General features: G+C 31.5%; 1 protein-coding gene across 2 annotated transcripts; it reads left to right on the forward strand.

Annotated features, from left to right (window-relative positions):
- Positions 1–9,045: 9,045 nt before the first annotated feature.
- Positions 9,046–10,173, forward strand: LOC110101311 (nuclear transcription factor Y subunit C-9-like). 2 transcript variants are annotated; one of them, XM_020829166.2, is made up of 2 exons: positions 9,046–9,206; positions 9,385–10,173. In XM_020829166.2, exon 2 carries the CDS (start codon positions 9,393–9,395, stop codon positions 9,903–9,905), a length of 513 nt encoding a protein of 170 aa, XP_020684825.1. In that variant the 5' UTR covers positions 9,046–9,206; positions 9,385–9,392; the 3' UTR covers positions 9,906–10,173. The 2 variants fall into 2 exon arrangements, with proteins under 2 accessions (XP_020684825.1, XP_020684826.1); XM_020829167.2 differs by having other exon boundaries at positions 9,054–9,206; positions 9,373–10,173.
- The last annotated feature ends 13,271 nt before the right edge of the window (positions 10,174–23,444 follow it).

Consider the following 23,444-nt stretch of genomic DNA (forward strand, 5'->3'; position numbering starts at 1 on the left):
ATTTCTTCTCCAAAATGTAGGCAACAAGATGTCCTAAGATAATGTTCTTCTTTCTTTTACGGGCGACATGACCAATTTCAGAAAGTCCATAAAGATAGTCAATTATTAGTTGGGCTTCATCTATAGGTTGGTCAGTCATAATCAAGTAGCTTACTGTAGAAAGAAGATGAATAATATTGGCTCTATCACCAGCTTTAGGAATTAGAGAAGTTCGAAGAACATGCTAGATGATACAAGCATTACGAACAAGAGAGAACACTTTAGGCATATGTTCGATCCTTAAATATAATTCCTCTAATCACTTCATTAATTTCAATCCAGTCAAAAGCAGAAGTAGTGGTCAAGGTATGGGCTCTAATCCCTTCAGTCCTTAAGTTCAAAAAAATTCCTAAATCTACTTTTGTGATTTCTACTTTTTTTTTTAAAAAACATATGACTTAATTACAAAATGGTTAGAATTGAAAGACATGTTTGCTAGGAAGTAGTGAAAGGTCTCTTTGTTGTAGAAGTGAACTAGTGTGAGAATGAGACCAAATTGAATGGAGGAAAACAAGTTCATTACCTGAAAGGTCAGTTGTTCTTGAATAAGAACTCTAGAAGGGGTGATATTAGCGGAGGCAAATCTAGGAAATGACACTGCATTGGCTTTGTACAAAAAGTTATTAGAAGAGTTTCTGGGTGGACCTTAGCTAGAACCTTTTGTCGTTTGCTTGAGCTTACCATGGATTAAATCTAAAAGAAAAAAAGGTGTCTGAAAATGATGTGTGAGTGATGACTGTTGAGTTTAAAGCCCATCAATTTAATAAAATATGACTGTTCATACAAACGAAATTACTTTCGTCCTGTACAAAAACATTTCGTATGGACAAACGAATGAGTCCAAAATAAAACAGCTTTTTGTAATCACACAACTTATGAAGCGTCCTTTCGTACAGACTTTTGACCAAATGATCGTACAGACGAATAGGTGTTTGTCCAGGACGATCAGAAATTTAAGATCGTTTTAACAACAATTAAAACTGTCCCCCACATCGATTTGTCAAACGTTCATTCGGACAAACCAAAGGTTCGTACGTACGAATATAATATTAAAAACAACCTTATCTGTTTAACTGTTAATCAATCATACAGACATTTGAAAATTTCGTCCAGACGATCTTGACGATCTTACAGACGAAGTGAAAATTAAAAATTGAAAAATTGTACGCAAATGGTTCAAATCCGACAGTTAACACACTACACAATTCTTTCTATAAGAAAATAATATTGTCCTGGACGATTGTCACTCAATTTTTCAAAAACATGCACTCAATCAAAACAAAAATACAAACACACTAAAAACATAATAGAAAAATACATAAAATCACAAATACAGAAAATAACACACTCATAAATACACACAAAACATTAACTAAAAATACACATCAATGTTGTAGAAATATTTTAATTAAGCATTCAAATCGATCACACAAAGCATTATTCTTAATGCACTGAAAGTATCAAAGGCTAAATGTTTTGTAAAAATGTCTGCAAGTTGATTTTCTATAGAAACATGAGTGAGTTCAATTTCTCATTTGGATACATGATCTCTTATAAAATGATGCCTGATGTCTATATGTTTGGTTCTTGAATGTTGAATAGGATTTTTAGAAATGCAAATAGCACTAGTGTTATCACAATAAATTGAAATAGTGCCTATAGTTAATCTTAAATCAATCAACTATTGTTTTAACCAAAATACTTGTGCCACGCAACTTCCTAATGCAATGTATTCAACTTCAGTAGTAGATAGGGCTACTGAATTTTATTTTTTACTATACCAGAAGACTAAATAACTTCCAATAAACTGATATGTTCCAGAAGTGCTCTTTCTATCCACCATATAACCTGCAAAGTCAGAATCTGCATAACCAATTATTTCAAATGAAGAGTTAAACTGTTTCTAAGTTCCGAGTTCCTAACAAATATCTTAAAATCTTTTTTACTGTTGTCAAATGTGATTCTTTGAATCTGATTGAAATCTTACATACAAACAAACACTAAATATGATATCGGGCTGGCTAGATGTCAAGTAAAGCAAAGATCCAATTATCCCTCTAATTTTTTTTTTATCAACAGATTTTCCCTTAGGGTCCTTATCCAACTGAACTGAAGAACTCATAGGTGAACTAACAGGTTTAGCATTGTCTATTTTATACTTTTTAAGGATGTCCATAACAGGTTTAGCATTGTCCAAAAGAAGAGGGAAGTTACTTATCACAACTGTCCAAAAGAAGATGAATGGAATAATATAGAGAAGGTTTGTGATGTGCTTGGTTTTTTTTAATGAAGCAATTGATATAATTTCTTGCACTGAGTATCCAACTTTAAATTTATTTTTGTCCCCAATTTATACCATCAAGAAGATCATAGATGATAGATCAATTTCTTCTGATTAATTTATAAGAAACATGATAATAAAAATGAAAGAAAAGTTTGATAAATATTGAGGATAATGTAATCTTCTCATGGTATTTGGTGTTATTATCAATACTATAATGAAATTTTTAGTGATAGAGTTTCCATATCCAATGATCTATAGCAACAAAAGTGTTCAAAATATCTCATATGTTTGTACATTATTATATGAATTATTTGAAGAGTACACAACAAACTTTAAAGAGGGAGTACAAGAAACATGTGATACATTTCGATTAAGAAAGGAGGGTTCAAAAGGTGAAAGTAATTCTTCAAAAACTGCTCAGAAAGGTGCATCAAATAAATATAGTGGATGACTTGATTTCATAGTGTTTGTATCCGAAAAAACAAATAAGAAACCTGCTAAATCAAATTTGGATAATTATCTTGAAGATGACTTAGAGATTTGTCCACACGGTATGACTTTTAATGTTATTGGGTGGTGGACAAGTATCCAAACAAAATATCATTTACTATCAAGACTAGCAGTGGAGATATTAGCAATACCTATTATCGCAGTTGCATCTAATTCAACATTCTCAGTAAGTGAGTGAGTGGTTGATATATATCGTTCTAAATTGGGCATTGAAATGGTTCAGGCTTGAATTGGGTTCGTGCTCACTATGATTTGAAGGGAAGAATGAAGATATACATTTTTTCAATGCTTTTGTAATTCGTTCAATGTTTATTTTATAACTGATATACTATGCAATTATTTATATGAAGAGGAATATGACAATGAAATCAAGATACCAATACCTTGTATTTGAAGATTATTATCATGGCAAATTTCTGATCAATGATAAATCTCATGTCTTATCATCTTTTGTTTTAATTTACTGTTCTTGCAAGTTCTTTGGAAAAGTTTTTCTTTAATATAATTTACTGTTCAATTTATTATTCTTGCATGTCAATGATAAAATCAATTTGCTGTTCTTGCATGTTAATATAAACATGCTAAATCAATTTATTAATTGTTCTTGTATGTCAATAATAGAATCATGTTATTTGTAGATTAGTCGTTAGATCCATATGTAACTGTTTGTAGAAACAATAGTTGTGCCGTCTCTGCCATATTCTGAGTTGATGAAAAATTATTTATTTTCGATCAAACATTTGAATTTGTACTTCACTATTTGGCAAATGAGACAATAAATAATCATTTCATTTAAGTACCGATTCCTTAGTAAGGGGTTCTTCTTTTTAATTGCAGCTTTGTAGGTAGATGAAGATGAAGAAGATATGGGAAACTTGTAATTTGGTCGTACTATATTTTCTTAAGAGCTGTTTGAGACATTATATATGATTATGCTTTGGGAAATTTGTAATTTGATCCTACATTATTGACTATTTTAAATCTTTCATTTTATTATGATTGTCTCAATAGCCATGAATGATTGCTAGACTCTTGGACCATGGCACCAGTGGCGGAGCCAGAAACTTTATTCAGGGGGGGGGCTAAATTAAATAGAAACTTTATTCAGGGGGGGCCTAAATTAAATACTACAGGAAAAGCACCCATTACCGACATAATTTTCCAGCGATTTTCTGACAGTTTATTTTCCGGCGGTCAATTTTATGGCGGTTTGTCATCTCATCTTGAATGTCAAAATACATTAAAATAGTTCCGTTTTCCGTCTTATTAATTACTGGAGCTAAGAGTTGTAATATCAAAATTAAGAATGCAAATAATATGGCGAGAGAGGAGCGAAAACGAAAAGGAAAACTGTGCTCGAGATTGTGAGTTGCGAGAGATGAGCATAGGAGAAAACGAAGCAAGCAGTTTGTGTCGAGGGAACGCAAGCCATTTAGAAGCAGTCTCTGTTTGGGCCTGTGATATGATACTTTTGCCAGTGAAATTTTTTATAAAATAATTATTGTGAAAATTCATAAGAAAATTATTCCGAACAAAGCCTAAGGCATATTCTTGCATGTTAAATTATGAAATTGTTAGGTCTTATTATTTATAAAAATAATGCTAATTGTTTATGTAAATTAATCCACCACATTTAAATTTGCTTTAAAATGAGTGCAAAACATAAAAAATTCAATTAAAATGTATATTACACATATCTTAAAATAAATAAAATACTTTTAAGATTCATTTTGACCAAAAAAATTTTGATCAATAAATTTGATAAATATTTTTTTTATGAATATACTATATGTAATAAAAATGGTGACTAAATAATTATACCTAAATCTATTTCTTTTCTCAAAAAAAAAAATGCTTTAAGCTCTTGTCACATACTCGCATGCAGCCATCCATGAAACAAAAAAATTAAAAAATTTTAGGGGGGGCACGTGCCCCCCCTTGCCCCCCCTCCCTCCGCCCCTGCATGGCACCATGCTAACCTTTATGGATTCATGTTATTATTTTTATTAATACGATATCCTTGTGATTTGTTCTTGTCAAGAGAATGTAATTTTTTTTTATTGCTTTATATTAGATATTATCTAAATGCCCTCATATTTTTTCAAGTAACTTGTAATGCACTTTTTAATGGTGAAAATTGAAAATTTTATTAAAAACATCATTTTTGAATGTGAAAAATTCATAAAAAATAATCAATTCGAGCTTATAATCAAACTTGTAATCGAGTCGTGCTCAAGCTCACTATTCGAGTTTGAACTAATGAGCCCAATATGAGCCTGAGATTTTGACACATGAGTCGAGCTCGAGCCACCTATATAATTAATGATTTAGACTCGAACAACCTTTAACTCGACTTAACTTTGAGTCGTTTGCACCTCTAAACTCTAGGCACTTGGAAGGTCGGGGCATTCCTTTTCGGTAAAATTTTAAGAATGAACTCACTATTTTTTAAAATTAGCATAAGAAGCGTACTAAAAAATTAATTTAAAAAAGAGCAAAATCGTCAAATATTTTTGGCGCATTTCAAATAAGCTAAATGAATTGGCTGAATCTGAATACACTTTATGATTTAGCGTATTCTACTCAAAATAAATAAATAATATAAATGTAGAGAGAGATAGAAACAGGGAGTGAGAGAGAGAAACGGGAAGAGAGAGAGAGAGAGCCACTGGAAAAGTAAAAGTAAGGGAGATGAGGAGATATCATTTTCTTACACAATGTTATATGAATATATTTTAAATATCTTTTAATTAATATTTAAATTTTGGTAATTTAATTAATTAAATAAAATGTAGAGAGAGATAGAAACAGGGAGTGAGAGAGAGAAACGGGAAGAGAGAGAGAGAGAGCCACTGGAAAAGTAAAAGTAAGGGAGATGAGGAGATATCATTTTCTTACACAATGTTATATGAATATATTTTAAATATCTTTTAATTAATATTTAAATTTTGGTAATTTAATTAATTAAATAAATTTAAAAATAATTAAAATAAATGATTATACATAATTTTATTTTAATTTAAATTTTTTAGATCATTTAATATATGCAATATTATATAAAAATAATATTTTATTAAAAATTTAATATATTTTTTATCAAAATTTTATTAGAAAGAAATTTTAATTTTGAAATATTAAAATAAAATTTTGATACGATTTTAAGTTTTTTGGAAAATGTATTACATTTTTTATATTTTTAATAAAATTTAAAAAATATTATATAATTTTGAATAAAATATAGTTTAAAATTTTGCTAAAAATATAAATTACTTTTTTTAATAAATATTATTTTTTTATCTAATATTGCATATATATATATATATATATATAATAGACTACAAAATTTAAATTAAAATAAATGTATGTATAATAATTTATTTTAATTAAAAAATTTTAAACAATTATTTAAAAAATTGAATTAAATAATATTTAAATAATAGTTAAAAATAATAAATAAAAGAGAATATTCATATAATATTATATACGAAAATAATATGTGATCATCTCTCTCCCCATCTCTCTCTTATTCTTATTATTGCTCTCTTCCCGTTTTCTCCCTCCTCTCTCTCTATCTCTTGCTCTCTTTCTTTCTCTCTAATTTATATTAATTTTTTTTTTATTTTGAGCAGAATACGCTAAATCATAAAGTGCATTCAGATTTAGCCAATTGATTAAGGGGACGTTTGGTTGCCTGAAAAAGAAATGCAGTGTAAAGTAAATGCAATGTATTCTGAATACTTTGAGATTGTTTGGTTGTTTGGAAAATAAATGCAGGAGAATTGTTTCCGTGTTTGGTTAGGTAGAACCAGAGTAAAGTAAAAGCGGCTTTTTATAATTAATAATTTATTTTAACACCTCTAAATTTGAGATGGGCTTAATTAATTAATTATATGATATAAGGACTTCATTTGGGACGACGTTATCTTATTGCTTCTTAAAACAACTTTCAATTTAAAAATTTTTAATTTTTACATTTACACTGGAAAATGGCTTTAAGAGCAATAAAAAAATCATCCTAAACAAAATTAAGTCTTCATTTGGGAAAACTTTTTTATTGCTTTAATAAAACGCTTCTTACTACATAAAATTTTGTTAAAAAATTTTGTACCAAAAAATTATTTTAAAAAAAACAGTAAGAAAGCCGTCGATAACAAAATCCTAAGGCTTCATTTCGTACAAATTTTAACTATTTCATAAAAGCAATTTTTTTGTACAAAATTTTTTTAAAATAAAAATTCAAAATTCTCTACATAAGTGATAATTTACTAAAAAATTTACCCAAAATATCAAAATTTCTTCACACAAATGAATGCTATAAATCTCAAAAATTTCAATAATGGTTGGCTAAATAATCAATGATGAAAATCAACATAATTAATAAATTAAAGTCAACAAAAAACTAAGGCACCAACTTTCAGCTAAGTATGTTAAATAATTACAAATTTTCACAAGCCAATTAGTTTATGATTCTCACAGGGGACAGACTCTCTAGTTTCGAAGACAGAAAAGTAGAAGCTCATGAATAACTAAGGCAAAGAAAAAATTTAAGTTTTTATAAATAGGTAAATCTTTAAGAAACCAAAATTTCAACTAATCCAATACTGCTCTTGAAGTCCCTATGGATGACTGGAGGGATGGAGTGTTCATGGAAAACTCAAGGCACGAGCCACGTCAAGAGCAATCTTTAAACGCATCTCCAATAAGCTGCCGGTATGGTTTATCTGCCTGATATGTTTTGGGATGGAGATGTTGCTGAAGGCAGCCATTGGTCATGTCTAAGCCAAGCAAGCGGTGTTCTGATTGGCAGCATAGCCAAGCAAGATGACCAAATAGTGAGATTGCAGTCGGTCAACAGGTCTATACCTCATCAAATTTAACAAATTATCTGTTTTGTATTCATTGTGCAAATTTTGTTTTGCCTACATGCTAGCATAAATAGTGAAATCCAATAATGTCATTTTCTGACAAATTCCGACGGTCCCTTCAATTTGATCTAGTGATTAAAATTCATACGCAACATAAAGCTGGCATAATAAGAACAATTTTGAGAACAAAACTGGAAACAATTGCAAAAACTGATATTTTATAAATACAGATATTGCGTGTGATGCAGATGCTCCTTCAATAAACAAGCAATTCGATCCAGCAACCTGTTCAAATTAGACTTAACGCAAACTGACAAATTCATTTTCACAGAGTTAAGGCTTGAAAGCATTATTCAGAAAAACTATTTCAAAATGAAAGCTACAAAAGGACAATCATAGAGTGATCACAGCTTACAACATTGCCAACATCAGTAAAAGGAGTATCAAGAGCTGAATATGAACCGTCAACATCATTAAAAATTCCCAAATATGACCTCCCATTCAGCCTGCTTGTCTTTGAGGGGCTCGGCCTGGGATTCACGCAAGAAAGCCGAGAGAGGAGAAGGAGATGGACCTGGGAGCGACGGGCAAAGGGGGCTTCTTGCGAATGGCGAGGGAGACTGGGGCTAGGCTTCGGTCCTAGGGCTTGCGAACGGTAGAGAGGAGGTCGAAGCCAGGTCTCGCGAGCAGCAGGAGATGGGCATACTTGGGGCTTTTCACGAACTGGGAGCAGACAGGGCCAGGACTCAGGAGGTATCGCGAAAAAACGAGATGGAGACGTAGAGGGAGTTTGATTTATAAAAAAAAAAAACACGAGAGGGAGCCCTAGAAGCCTCTCGTGCAATCTTACACCTTGTGCGAAGCAATGAAGCCGAACAGTAACGACGATGATGCGAAATCGAGCTCCCGTCTTTACCTCCGATGAAAATGGCGAAGCTTCCAATCGGACAGGCCAGCAAAGGGAACGTAGTCGCGCGAAGTCTGAGAAGAACAAAGGAGCAGAAGAAGCCTCTCGTGCAATCTTACACCACCTGCGAAGCAATGAAGATGAACAGCAACGACGCGGAGAAAATCTTCGTCGAGCGAATTTGTAACCAGCTCGATATGAGCGGGTTTCTAATTCACGCAAAACAGCCTCCCTATTACACGCCTAATGCATGGGATGAGTTACTTTTGTTCCGCTCAAAATTAACCAAACAGCCTAATTTAGTAAATACATGTATTTATTTTACTTTATCGTCCTAATTCAGGCAACCAAACAGCCCCTTAGCGTATTTACAATACCCCAAAATATTTGACGACTTTGCTCCGTTTTAAATTAATTTTTCAGTAGGCTCCTTAGGCTAAATTTAAAAAACACCCTTCTTAAAATTTGACCTTCCTTTTCAACTAAGCCGGTCCGTTCCGCCAATCTTCGTCTTCGACGCTGATTCTACTTTTTCCGTCTTCGAGACGTTTTTGAGCGAATTCCCAAGGGCTAAATCTCTCATCCGCGCGTCATTTTAAAGGTTCTCAGCTGATCTCACAGATTTCCGCCCGCATACTTTTCTTCTGATTTTCATCTCCGAAACCCTAACCCTAGAAACTACTTCCCTCCTAGAAACAACCTTTCCGCCCATCTCCTTTTTTTCAAAATCTTTTATGCCGAATATATGAATTGAAAACTTCTTTTAACCTCTGCAACAGGACCCGATATGGATCAGCAGGGCCACGGATCTCAGGCGCCGATGGGCGTTGGTGCTAATGTCCCCTACCAGGCTTATCCGCAACTCTACCACCATCAGCAACAACAGCAGCAACAGCAGCAGCAGCAGCTCCAGATGTTCTGGGCAGATCAGTACCGAGAAATCGACCAGACTAGTGACTTCAAGAATCATAGCCTCCCTCTTGCTCGGATCAAGAAGATTATGAAGGCTGATGAGGATGTTAGGATGATTGCAGCTGAGGCTCCGGTGGTCTTTGCTCGGGCATGTGAAATGTTCATTCTTGAACTAACCCATAGGTCCTGGGCCCATGCTGAAGAGAACAAGCGCCGTACTCTTCAAAAGAACGATATTGCTGCGGCCATCACTAGGACGGATGTGTTTGATTTCTTGGTTGATATAGTGCCCAGGGAAGAGGGTAACGAGGATATTGGAAGACCATCTGTAATGACTGCCCCTGCCCCGGCGGGTGATCCTCTCGCTTACTACTATATTCAGCAGTAGTGCCACTGTGGTTTGATCTAGTAACTGTAGCTTCTGTCATGTTTAGTTTCAGTTGGTGCTTTTTATGCTATTGCTGTGAAATTGTTGCTCCTAAGTCAATTAGTTCTTGTTTGTTGCTTGTTACTGGTTAATGATAGATTCAGTAGTTATGTCTAAGTTTTTCATTGATGAACCTATTATCTCGTGTATAATTCTGTGCCTTTTAAAATGGAAATTATATGTGTATTCTGTGTTCGAAATCAGTTTAATATATGTGCTGTGTTATGAATCCAGATATTTAAGGCACATTTTCTTGTTGGTGAATTAGGGTAGATATTTTAAATGAGGGGATTGTTTCTAATACCTGAATTGTGGCGTTTGGGAAGCTTCTCCTTTGTTTAGGTCATGGAAACTGTTTTAGATAATACCTATTTATCAAATGACAACATCTTATTTGTTGTTCAATTGTTCTGGTTTACCTTAGAATTTTCTAAATTAATTAATTATGATGATTTAATGATGTTTTAGACTTACAAATACTTTGAGCAAGTAAAATAGTGTTCGCCTTCTTGCAGAAGTTATGAAAAGACATTGAGAAAATCACTTGAAGTAACCTATTTTTATATTCTTGTTCCTCATGGTGGTTTGGAGTAATGTTTTGATAACTGCACTATCTCCTTCATTTTAAAAATGAAGAATTGTGTGCTACAGGTTTCTTTATGAGTATTTTTGTGCCATGTCGCCTGTTGAAAGTTTATTGATGCTTTCTTGTTCACAATGGCATTTGGTTGTAATTGTTATTCTAATGGCTACATCCTGTTCCAACTTTTCATTGTAATATGACTGGTATGAAAATATGATGTGAAATTTGCATGTTAGGATAAAGGTTCAACATTTGTGCATTGGCTACTTTCTTGCAGCAAGTTAAGGTTGTCATATTTTTATTAAGTACATGTGAAAGTTAGCTCTTATCAACTTATATTCTGATACCAATTGCTATGTATACATACCATCACTAGCTAAAAAAAATTGCGGAGAGAAAGTCTTTGCCTTAAGATAGATTAATACTTTATTCTCCAAATGAATTCACATTAAAAATGGAGTTTCTTTTATTCTTGGGGCAAAAATTTGTGTATGTAGAAGAATTATTTTTGTTAGGCCAAAAGTTGTGACATGAAAATCATAAAAAATTTATTTTAATTCTGAATTTATTTGAAAAATGTAGCATTTATAGTATTACTGTGACGTATATTGAAATATCCTACTCCTGTAATTGTTGCTTCCTCCCTTATTATGTATGACATCTACATTAGTAACATTATGGTTGCACTAACGAGCAATGCATCAAATAGTCCGCCACATCTATCTTACTGATCCGTTTTCGACAATTTTTATCGAGAATGATATTCTTTGATTTATATGGTTTGTGTCAGTGAACTGAAGCACCTTTACGTAGAAATCAAGTTGGGTTACCGATTTAATTGGCCATTGGTGAAATGTTTATAGCAAATTTAGTATGCTATGATTTTTTATGATATGTTTCCTACGATATGATATACAAGAGAAGCTTCTATACTATAAACATGGAGGGTGAAAGCTTTTATGCGATGCATAACTCTGAGGATTTATGAGAGAAGTTGTTAAATTATATAAGTGTAAAAGAATTTATTTATTATGCTTAGGGGAATAGAAAATTTATACTATATGAATGAACTTTTTATCATGTGATTTTTATTATCATCATTATTAGCTTTATCTTAAAATTTAGGATTAATTTTGTGGATCCTCCTGTTGCATGAAACACATGTTAAATTCAATTTAAATGATTTTTTTTGCACTTCTATTCATATTAATGTTCTATCCATATTATTTTTTGCACTTCTATTGTTAGTGATGGTTAGATTCTGTAAGAACACACAAGTATTTTATGTAGTTGTGCATTAAGAATTGTTAATGGATTCGATGAAAGGCTTACAGGTGTATTTTAACCAATGGATTTGATAAAGATTCAGGTTTATATATTAACTTTGTTCTTGTTTGCCATTGGAGAGTAGTGGTTAATGTTTGATTCAGTAGTCATGGCTTAGATTTTTCATAGCTGGACATGTCATCCTCCACAATTCTGTACCTTTCAAAACAGAAATGATATAGCATATAGGTTTCTTTTGGGATGGTTTTCTATCTTTTTATAAAGCAGCTTTTCAGCACAAAATTTTTTAGTTCAACAAATTTTTGTACTAAAAAGCCGTTTTAAAAATCAATATGAAAGCTGTTTCAAATGAAGCCATGGCGAAATCTGTTGGCTCTATGAGCTTTATTAATTTCTGGTTAATGTTTGTGATGTGGAACTTGTGTGGCCTGACCCGTGGGTGTTTGGGAAGCTGCTGCTTTGTTAAGGCCATGGAAACTGTTTCATATAAAGTATTTTTGTCTGCTATCAAATGGCAACTCCTTATTTGTTGTTCATTCCACATGTTCTGCCTCAGATAAAATAATCAATGATGTGTTGAAAATAGATTTCGTTAGGTAGGAAAATAGCATATATGCGTGCTTGCTGAAATCAGGAAAATGACAGTTGAACAACCGCTTGGATTAATGTATCTTGTACAGTCAAAAGCTATTCTTTTGTACAGATTTTTTTTTCTAAAGCTCGGAATAAATTATCAGTTATTTCTACATTTTTCTAATCCATATGATTTTCTTCTTTGATCTTAATTACTTTTTATGTAGAATGCTAATTGGATTTCTATTTCATATCCATTGAAATAATTAGTATGTTTTCGGAATTATAGATAATCAAGTAGATGACAGAGAAGATTATGTTTGGGTTTGTTTTTTTTTTTCATGTAATAAATTCAACTATGATTTTTAGCATTAGAAAATTAAAAAAAAAAAATTTTTGAAGATGTTGTTAGGGTTTTAATAGGGGGAAGAGCTAATCTATAATTTAATATTTTTATTAAAAAATTTGTTATTATTTGATTTTTTTTTAACTTTAAAGTTTAAATTTAAAGATATATATATATATATATATATAGCTTTGAAAAAAAGTTAAAAGGTTGATATGATATGTTAAGTATTAAATAAAAAATTTGTTAATATTACTTAATATTATTAGGGGTGTCAAAAATTGACACGAATTGAAACCCGACTTGGACTCCTAAAAGTTTGTGTTCAGGTCAACCCGTTTGTGAAATGGGTTGGGTTTGGATTTTTGATTCGTTTGAAAAATGGGTTGGGTTCGGGTTGACCAGACAACCTGTTGGTCGACTTGTTTAACTTGGATCTCACGCGACCTAACCTGGTTTTGTCGCTAGGTGTGAGCTTCTACGAGCTCCTGCGGGCATGCGAACCTGCCGCGCTAGTGCTCTCGTGTCTGGCCTCTCGAGTCTCGTGTTGGAGCTCTGCCGACTCGGGTCAATTGGTCATTTCCATTTGACTTGTCAAGCCCCGCCTCACTCTGACTTCTCCATTTGTTGACTCCGCTGGTCCGCGTGAATCCATAATGACTTGACCTCGACTCGCATGGACCCTACGTGCTCAGCCTTTGCCCAGTCGCCATTCGTCAGTTCGCCCAAGACTTGTCGACGCCGCGGTAGAAAAGCTTGGTTTCGAGGCCGCGGAGCGATTTTCGTCCGTCGACACAGTTGGAAGAATTGCTTATCTCGCAGTAAGTAATTCATATCCTATTTCTCATTTTGAAGATTTTGTGTTTTGATATTTTTGTACTTAGATTTGTGTTTCCATTATCGAAAAACATGCATATCTTTGTATTGACGAAATTTTTATCGTTTAACTTTTGGTATGTCATAGAGATTATGATTTTGCACGTTTTGAGTATTTTCTTAAAATTTTTCACCAGGTATTCTGAATTCTGTTGGGTTTTTATCGAATAGAACATTATCTAGATGTTGAAAAATAGTGCTTCAGTACAATAAAAGCTTTGAAATGTTGTTTTATAAGATCTTTAATAATTTGGTAATTTTCTGAAACTGTATATTTTACAATGACTTATGTCTACCATACAATATTTTAAGGGTTCTCTAAATTAAGCTAAATTATGTCTGTTTGATACAATGCATTGATGAGATGAAAATGAATGTGGTTATATGATTTAAAGCGCTGTTATATTAATGTGATACGACCGTGTGTGTAAGATAAGTAAAGATTGGTTGAACTGTTGGTTTGAGACTGATTGACCTGTACATGATGGTGGCCCGACGAGCTTTCCTTTAAATATAATTTGGTGTTATCCTCTACTGATTCATGTGATACTCATTGTGAGTTATAAGGAGATGATTACTGTGTCGACGGGCAAAGAGTGATGACTCTATTTAATGAGCTAATGGATAATGATACTGATACTAATACAAGACTGAAAAATATCGTAATATCTAGTGCTTATACTTGTTGAGTATGACTATTGTACTGAAATGCATGTTTTAAGCATTGTTCTTACTGATACTGTACGGATTTATTGATATGGTACAGATTTACTATTACTGTACGATTTCACTATTATTGCATTATTATTCTGTCCCTGGATTGTTACTGATATTGATACAGACACCGATAAAGGCACTGATACCATTGAGTCACTGTACTGACATTATGCATGTGATCCACTGAGCATGTGATATAGATTAACTAAATTGCATGTGATCGTAATATCGAATAATTGGATAACAACTGTACATTCCGATATGATTTATTTCATTAATCTGATTTCAACAATTACTAGCGCTGTTGATTTGATGCTTTATACGATTTTTAATACCAACTGATATTATTGAAGGAGATGATTTCCTTAATGATTTGACTGAGATTTTAGATACGACAATTTCTCTATTGAATTGACTGATGTTATAGATACGATGGTTCCTTTAAAGATTTGATGTATGTACTGGTTCATTGAGATTTATGGGTTTTTCTACTGTTTACTTATTCCACTACTAATAATTGTGGATTCTACTGTTTTTGTATTGATACTGATTATATATTGATTACTATTATTGCACTGATTTATGTTTCTGCATTGATTGTGCTTTGATTTCAGTTGTAGGTTGGTGACCTACTAAGCTTTTTAAGCTCATTATATGTGGTTAATGATTTTAGGTCAGGGCAATGGAGTAGGAGTGTGAGATTAATCAGGGTTCTTCAGGTTTTTTTTTTTTTTGATATATTGATACTTTTTGCACTCAGGACACGATGGATACGTAATAATTATGAAGATCATGAGTATTGTAAATGACTTTTGGAAATGAATATAAATGTGTAATTGATGTTCTAAATTATAGATTATGTTGTACTGTTATTTACTGATGAATGATATAGATATCTCTGATAGTTGATTGTTTAAATGATTAAAAAAATAATTTTTCCAAGTTAGATCCTTGGGGGTTATCACAATTGGTATCAGAGCATATTTATTTAAAGAATTATCTTGATCGAGCATAAATCTTGAGGCAAAATCAAGTTGAAAATTTCAAAAATTAAATCAAAGACCTTATGAACTTCAATTTCAGCAAACTTACGGTCGAATTGAACATTTCTAAAATATGAACCCAACCACACCAAATTTGACTCAATTTGAGCTCAAATGAGTTCAAATTAAAGACCCGAAGCACAAACATGACGTGCTTCTAATCGAATCAAGCGGCTCGACGAGACGAATCCAATGAGCCAAAGATCAACAAATTATGATATCATTCAGACATTCTAATTTCTAGTAATCAATTTACGATCAAGGGTTTCAACATCGGTCGTCCAATCAAACCACTCCTAATTTTGCCTTGATCTTCGTCATATTTACTGGCCATGCCACTCTTAGAAAACTATAAATAGACCACTCATTATTCACGGAGAGGGGGAGGAGGAAGGGACTCCAAGCAAGAAGCAAAGAAGTGAAAGAAGAGAATGAACAAGAGAAACTTAATTTCTCTTGCCACCAAGCTTCTCCTCGGCCACCTACGGGCCACTGATAGACGACAATCTTCCTCCCATTGCCGGATTTTCATCGGTTTCCTACCCGACGCCAAATGTATAACCGACGTTGGACTCCTGCCTGTTGTAGGACTTCTGCCCGTCACCAGACTTTCGTCGGACTCTACCCGACACCGAACTTCCGCTTGTCGTCGGACTTTTACCCATCACCAAATTTTCATCGGAGTTCTACCCGACGTCAGACTTCCGTCCGTCGCCGGACTTTTGTCAGACTTCTATCCAATGATGAAATCTTGCCCGCTACCAGGTTTCTACTCGATGCTGGATTTCCGTCTGTCAATTATCCTTCTGATCTCTATCACTAAACAACAATCTTTCTGACCTCCGTCGCTCGCTAACTACGTTCCTTCCGACCTCTGTCGCCCACCAAGTTCGGTCCTTGTGACCTCCATCGCCGACTATGGTTCTTCCGATCTCCGTCTCCAGATAACGATCCTTCCGACCTCCGTCGCCCACCGACTATGTTCCTTTTAAACGAATGAACAAGTCAACAATGATTCTTCTTTTCCCACCATCTAACACACTCTATATGTTATATATTTGTTACATCAAGCCAAAGTCTTCCCTCCAATGAAGGGCCTCATTTGCAATCAACTACAAATAGTAGTTGATTCATTCAAACTGGGCCATTCACCATGATTTTTCCCATATTCAGGATTTTCCACGTAAGAATATTGTTGTCTGATCTTATGAATGTTGCACTCTCTCTTTTTATCTGTATGCGTGCTGGATCTTCGTACAAAGCTAAGACGTTAAACTTTATACTTCTCTACCTCCGTGAATATTCCAGGACTTAAAGAAGTAATACTTTTAAAATAAATTATTACAAATGCTTAAAATTAATTTTAATGCATAGATAATATTTTGATGTTTAATTTATTGAATGTTTGGCCTAGATTCTTTTGAATATAGATTTTATAACGCATCATGTGTTGAAGTGAAAAAGATCAAGATCATAATCGATATGTTGGATTTCCTGAGAATGAGATTCTCTTGACTTGTTAGGGATAATGATACACTTCCTCATTAGGACAATCTTTTTTGACATTTCTTTTATTCTTTATTTGTTAATAATTTATTATGATATACTTAATTTATACATAATATTTCACGTGGTTAAAATTATACAATGCGAAGATTAGCTTGCTACATGTACAAATTCCTATGAAGTTTTGTACATTATTATTATTGCTGAGAAATAACTATCACCCATATACTTTATTTGTTGATAATTTATTATGATATACTTAATATATACATAATATTTCACTTGGTTAAAATTATACAATGCGAAGATTAGCTTTATCATGCTACATGTACAAATTCCTATGAAGTTTTGTACATTATTATTATTGCTGAGAAATAACTATCACCCATATAAAAAATAAACTATATTGATATAGGAGTAAATTTTGATCATAATGATTATAAAGTCTTCATCATCTTGTACTCTGCTGCATAGTAAGCATCATTGAACTATTTTTATATTTGATGATCTTTACCTTTTGTACACCATCTAATTATTGTTATATTATAATATCTTCTATTATTTATACCTTCTTCATTGATCATATTTATGTCTTATACCTTCACATTTATACTTTAATCATTATGTTTCACTTAGGCTTGATTTCGGATAGCTTTCTTATTGTTTTCTAGGACGAATTTTAGTATAAAAAATTTTAAGCATTGTTTTGGAAACCAGACCAGACCGGTTGGTTCGACCGTTTCAACCATGAACCGGTCTTATGGCCGGTTCGGTCCTCCTGAAGAACTGGTCTAGTATCAAACTAGTTTGAATCACCGTTGAACATGTCTCGATTCTTAAGAACCAGCCGGTTCAACTAATAATATTAATTCCATGTGAGCTCTTAATTCCATGTGAGCTATAAAATATTTAATTAAATTTTAAATTAATTTAAATAACATATATTTAATTTAATAACATAATTCCAAAATTTTAATTATATTAGATATTAAATATAAATAATTTTACTTACATTATGTCATAATACCATGTGAGCTTTTAACACATGCATACAAGAAAATGTATATAAACAACAAAACATAAAACTCCTAAGTTATATGGGACTAAACAACTAATAATTTTTAGTTTCAACTTTCAACAATGTGTACATGAAATTATTTGAATGAGAATTTGTTGAAATTAATTTGTATATAATATTCAAATAAAAAATCATCATAATAATTTTTAAACCTCTTAAATTTATAATTATTTAAATAAAAATAATTATTTATATTTTTTAAAATTCTAAAACTTTTTCTAAATATGAAATTAAATGAGAAAAATAAAAAATCTTAAAAAATAATATTGTATGACTTTATAAATATAGTTTTATAATGTAAAATTTATATATAATTTATATATGTAAATTATGCTTAAATATATAACATAAAGCAATTATTTATATCAAATATATATATTTATATATAAACTAAATTTTTATTAAATATAAATTAAAATAAAAAATTGAAGATGTTTATATTTAAATTTAAAATTAGTAATTATTTATATTTAAATATATAGGTTCATTGATTGAGATGAGTAGATGTTATTTGTTAAAGGATAAACATTCTTTATTAGGGGAGTTATCTTTATTATTTGTATTGAATTTATAGATATTGTATATTATCAATCCTACCTTTAATATTTAATAGTTTTATATATGCATTATTAATAGTGTCATACTCATGACATTTTATTTGAAATAGATTGGTAAATACTGAGTGCAAAATGATTATGAGCTAATATACTAAATCTGTATATGAGATACATAACATGCATATGGTTACTACTTACTGCTCATTTGGCATGACATATATTTTAGTATAATACTTACATATTGATGAGCACATTGGGTAGATTTATATATTATGATAATTACATATGATGTCTATAGGATGTATGTTATTATGATATACATGTAAGAATAAGAATTTGAATGAATTGATGTGCTATATAAGATAGGTGAGATTGATATTAATATGATTGAGAAGACCAATGATTGATAAGACTGATGAGTGGAGACTAATGACTGATGACTGATAATGATGATGATATATAAGACTAGTGAAAGATGAGACTAATGGAGCGAGGTTAATACGGGCAGCAAGTTTAGATTTTCTTTCCGCTCTATTAGTTCTTCATTTTGTGGTCCTAATATGTTTTACTAAGGAGTTATTTGGATTGAATAACATGACTATTGTATATATTATTTTGGATTATGAATTAATATGTAAATGCTAGATGAATAACAACATATTTATATTTTTCATTGTTTATATTATATGGGATGAAATTAGTAAACTCTGGTTGATGATTATATATATATATATAGCTTGGGCGTCGTAATTTTAGTATCATAGCAACAATTCTTGAAAGAATTAAATTATAACCAAAGTTGTATGATTGATCATGAGTGGCGTAGACATGGGGTAATGTCTTGCATACGTGTACATATGTTGCATACATAATTGAATATGCAGTATATTTTTAATATTTATGAACCTAATTAGGAAAAATGATTATACTAGAGGAACTGATGGATCAAAAGGAAAAAAGAATTTCTTTTTGAGAAAGAAGCAGGAGCAACTTCAATTGTAATTAAGGGGGTATTAAAATTTACTGATATGATTGCATAGTTGGTCATTAATAAATGATTAAGTAGTCTGAAAAAACACTTTTTGAATATAAACCTACACCATTCAAGAAAATAGGTGAACATGATAAGAAGATGTTGGTGTGAATTTGAAAAGATGTTTTGAAAATTTTAATCTTCTATGGAGAATTTAAAATCATTATTTTAGTCTCAAAATCAAATACGTTACTAAGAATGATATATCACCCAAAGAGACGAATATATTATTCCTTAATGGGTTCAGATAATGAAATTAAAAATTTTATCTTGATTATAATAGTATTCTCATTTTTATGAAAAAGTGGCAAGGACATTATTATCAAAGTATTTTGAGAATTAGGACTAACATCTAGAGCGGATCCTAATTAGTCCCTTGACTTATGCTGGGTAATAATGCTTGAATTTAATCCAGTTAAAATTTTAGTGTCATTTAATTTATTTCTAATACAATGCATGTTGATCTACTCAATTAAATGCATAAATAGAATATAAAGAAATTTTTAAAAAGGCTTAAAAATCTTTTTTTTAGAGATTATATAATATCCCCTTGACAGATCTACACCCTCAAAAGTTAGGTGTTCTAATAGAACCCGGAGGCAAGGAGGTGCCAAACAAGGAAGAGAAGTAAATATTATGCTTATACTAACTCCTAATGGTCCCGGGCTTACTTCTTAGGTCGTTAGAGTTTCTATATTAGTCTAGATATTTTATTTAAATTTAAGTAAAAAAAAAAATTTTGAGTACCCTCACAAGTCTCTAAAAATCCAAGCTAAAATAAGAATAGCATGTCAATTGCCCAAAAAAATTAGGAAAAGTAGGTAACCCTAATCCCAATCATATTATATCAAATATATCAAAAAAATTAAATTATTAATTAAATATATATAGACAAACTGCTTATATAATACAACCTAGAAATTATAAAAATTAAAAGTAGCAGTGCACCACTAACCACAAACCTTGATTCTAATCCGATGATCAACGCAAATTGACTTTGAGTGGGATACTCTTTATCTTCAATTCCTTAGCTATTTCCTCTTCGGGCTACTTGGATTCTTTATATATGGATTCCCAAATGAGAAAGAAAACCCTTCCTTTGAAGGGAAGGTTATTTTTTTCCACTTTGGGTTATGAAATGATCTAAATTTGGGCTTCCAAATATAAAAGGATCCTCCCCTGAGGGGTATCCTTTCCTCTTTGGAATCCAAATTTGGACATACATATCCTGACTCAAATGTCTATATTTCACAATTCTTAACTTTGAACAAATTGTAATAATATAAAAATAAAAATTTTAGACTCTTCTATAGGGTTATCCTAAGTATTTAAAATCAAATCAATCACAAGCCTTTTACATATTTGCATTAAAAAGTATATCACATTTGGTCACGCTCTTATTTATTTAGGAGCTAAGTAGCTAAAGCATCTATAGTAGTTATAATGATTATTAATTTAGCCACCTTTAGTTGCTCTACACGAGCCTGGTCATCTGAAGAAAACTCTGTGAGTAACCAAATCATTCCTAACCTCAGCGTATTTTATCGCCCATCATAATAAATTTATATCTTACAATTAAAGTAAATAAATACTCACATCAATGAAATTTCAATTACAACATGCAATGAAAACTCAAAAAATCTAGCACACAACAGCAAAAGTAAATACCATCCTAGCATCGACTAGAATTGGTTGTCCTAGCAAATCATTGAAATTGTTTGCCAAATGTTGTATGGATGGGGTGGATCCTAAGTTGGATAATTTCTTGAAGTTATATAATGTTCGAATTTATTAAAGGTTTAAGGGTGAATATATATTTGAGTTTAAATATTAATGAACTAAAGGTTCATTTAGATATATTTTAATGGTTAAATGGTTATACCTTTGCTGCTCATCAAGACCGTGAAATTTATTTCATCTTCAGGGCTAAGTTAATATTCTCTCGTAGGCATGGGTTACCCAGTAGTAACGAGGATTGATTAAATTTATTTAATCGGTAAAGGATTAAAGGTTGAAAAATTTTAATTCAATTGATTGATTACTAGTTTGAATGATTAAATTAGAATTTTCTGAAGTTTTAAGTGAATTATCAAATTTTTAGAATTTTTGGAATTTTAATTCAATTGATTGATTACTAGTTGAATGATTAAATTAGAATTTTCTGAAGTTTTAAGTGAATTATCAATATTTTAGAATTTTTGGAATTGTTAGAGTTATTTAATTATGTTAATTAAAGGGTTGAAAGTTGACTTTTAGAATTAAAGTAATTTTTGTAATTTTTAATATTTTTCTTAAATATTACACCTTAAGATAAGTAACTGGACTTTGAGTTTACTCAATTTAAAATTTTCTACCTTAAGTAATAATTTTTTGAATTTTGGATCTAGTTTTGAATTACAATTAATCGAAAAGTTGACTTTTTAACTTTGATTTAATTTTGGAGGTTTAACATTTTTTTAGAAAATGCTAAATTTTAATTAGAGTTGAATGGCTATAAGTTTTATTAAATTAGATTTTTCTAGAATTATTTTTGATTTTTCAAAGTTTTAATATTTTATGATTTTCTATAATTAACTAATAAATCTGATTTTTAGATTTTGATCCAAATTAGTCTCAAGCCACTTAGAATCACCCCCAAAGGTCAGGATTGACCTAAGGGGATGTTTCCATGCATTTAGGGATTTTTTTAGAATTTTTAAATATTTTTAATTAATTAAATGAATTAATTATCAATTTTCCCTAAATTAAATTATAGGTGATTTGATGGGATTTTTATTTTTCATGGGTTAAGGGTTCAATTGTGAGCAAATAGAGGCCTTATGTGAATTTTTAGGATTTAAGTTGAATTAATTATGATTTAATTATGGTTCTAGGTCAAATCTATAAAGGGATTTTAGGGGCCCTAGTCGATGAACCAAATGGATTCCATTTCAAGTGAAATTTGGATAATGAGATCACCTTATTTCAAGGTTCAATCCTCCTGAATTTGGGCCCAAGTGGAACTCTCTAAGGTGGTTAACCAAACCACCCAAGTTCCGCACTCAAATGCGCTAGGACCCACTAGTGCAACCAAACCACGCGTTTTGGCCTAGCCACAAGTCCATGTGCTAGGCCGCCCAAGCACCCTACTCCTACTCGAATAGGGCTGCAAACGAACCAAGCCGAGCCGAGTATGTGAGTGTTCATGTTTGAGTTCGTTTATCATTAGCTTGTTTAAATTCGGTTTGTATTTGATTCGAGCTTTATTATTTATGTTCATATTTGGTTCGTTTAATTTAAGGGTGTTCATGTTTGGTTCATGATTGATTCGTTTAATGTTTATCGAACTTTAAACAAACAAGCCTTAACGAGCTATGTTCGTGAACATATTTAACAAATAATTTATTAAACAAACAAACATTAAATTTGTTCATGAACATTTTAAATAAACAATCTAGTAAACATAGACAAATGTGAAATGTCTTTTGTTAAAAAAATTAAATTTATAATTAAATCAGTTTTCTATTTAAAATGAAAATATAATTAATCTTTATGAAAATATTCTTAAATGAAGCTTACATGTTGCATTTCTCTCCATTCGAGTTTTTTATCGAGCTTAGTGTCAAACTCGTTCACAAACTTCAAATGATGTTGTTCGTGAACATAAATGAACCAAAAACATTAGTGTTCAAGCTTGTTTATTTAAGGATCGAGTATTTAAAATGTTGTTCATGTTTGTTTGTCTAATTAGTTAAACGATCACAAACAAGCTTTAATCGAACCGAGCATCGAGTAGCTCTTCGAACGCTTAGCGTTCGCTTGCAGCCCTATGCTCGAAGATGTACGTATGCCTGCTATGCCGATCTTGACACTTCCGTGCCCATTAGCTCCTGCACACAAACATGTGCCCTTCCACACTCGC

The sequence above is a fragment of the Dendrobium catenatum genome, unplaced genomic scaffold (assembly GCF_001605985.2).
Source record: "Dendrobium catenatum unplaced genomic scaffold, ASM160598v2 fragScaff_scaffold_853, whole genome shotgun sequence".
NCBI lineage: Eukaryota > Viridiplantae > Streptophyta > Magnoliopsida > Asparagales > Orchidaceae > Dendrobium > Dendrobium catenatum.

Bases quoted from the DNA above. Each gene is read 5' to 3' on its own strand.
- LOC110101311 (XM_020829166.2), top strand. From the start codon at position 9,393: ATGGATCAGCAGGGCCACGGATCTCAGGCGCCGATGGGCGTTGGTGCT.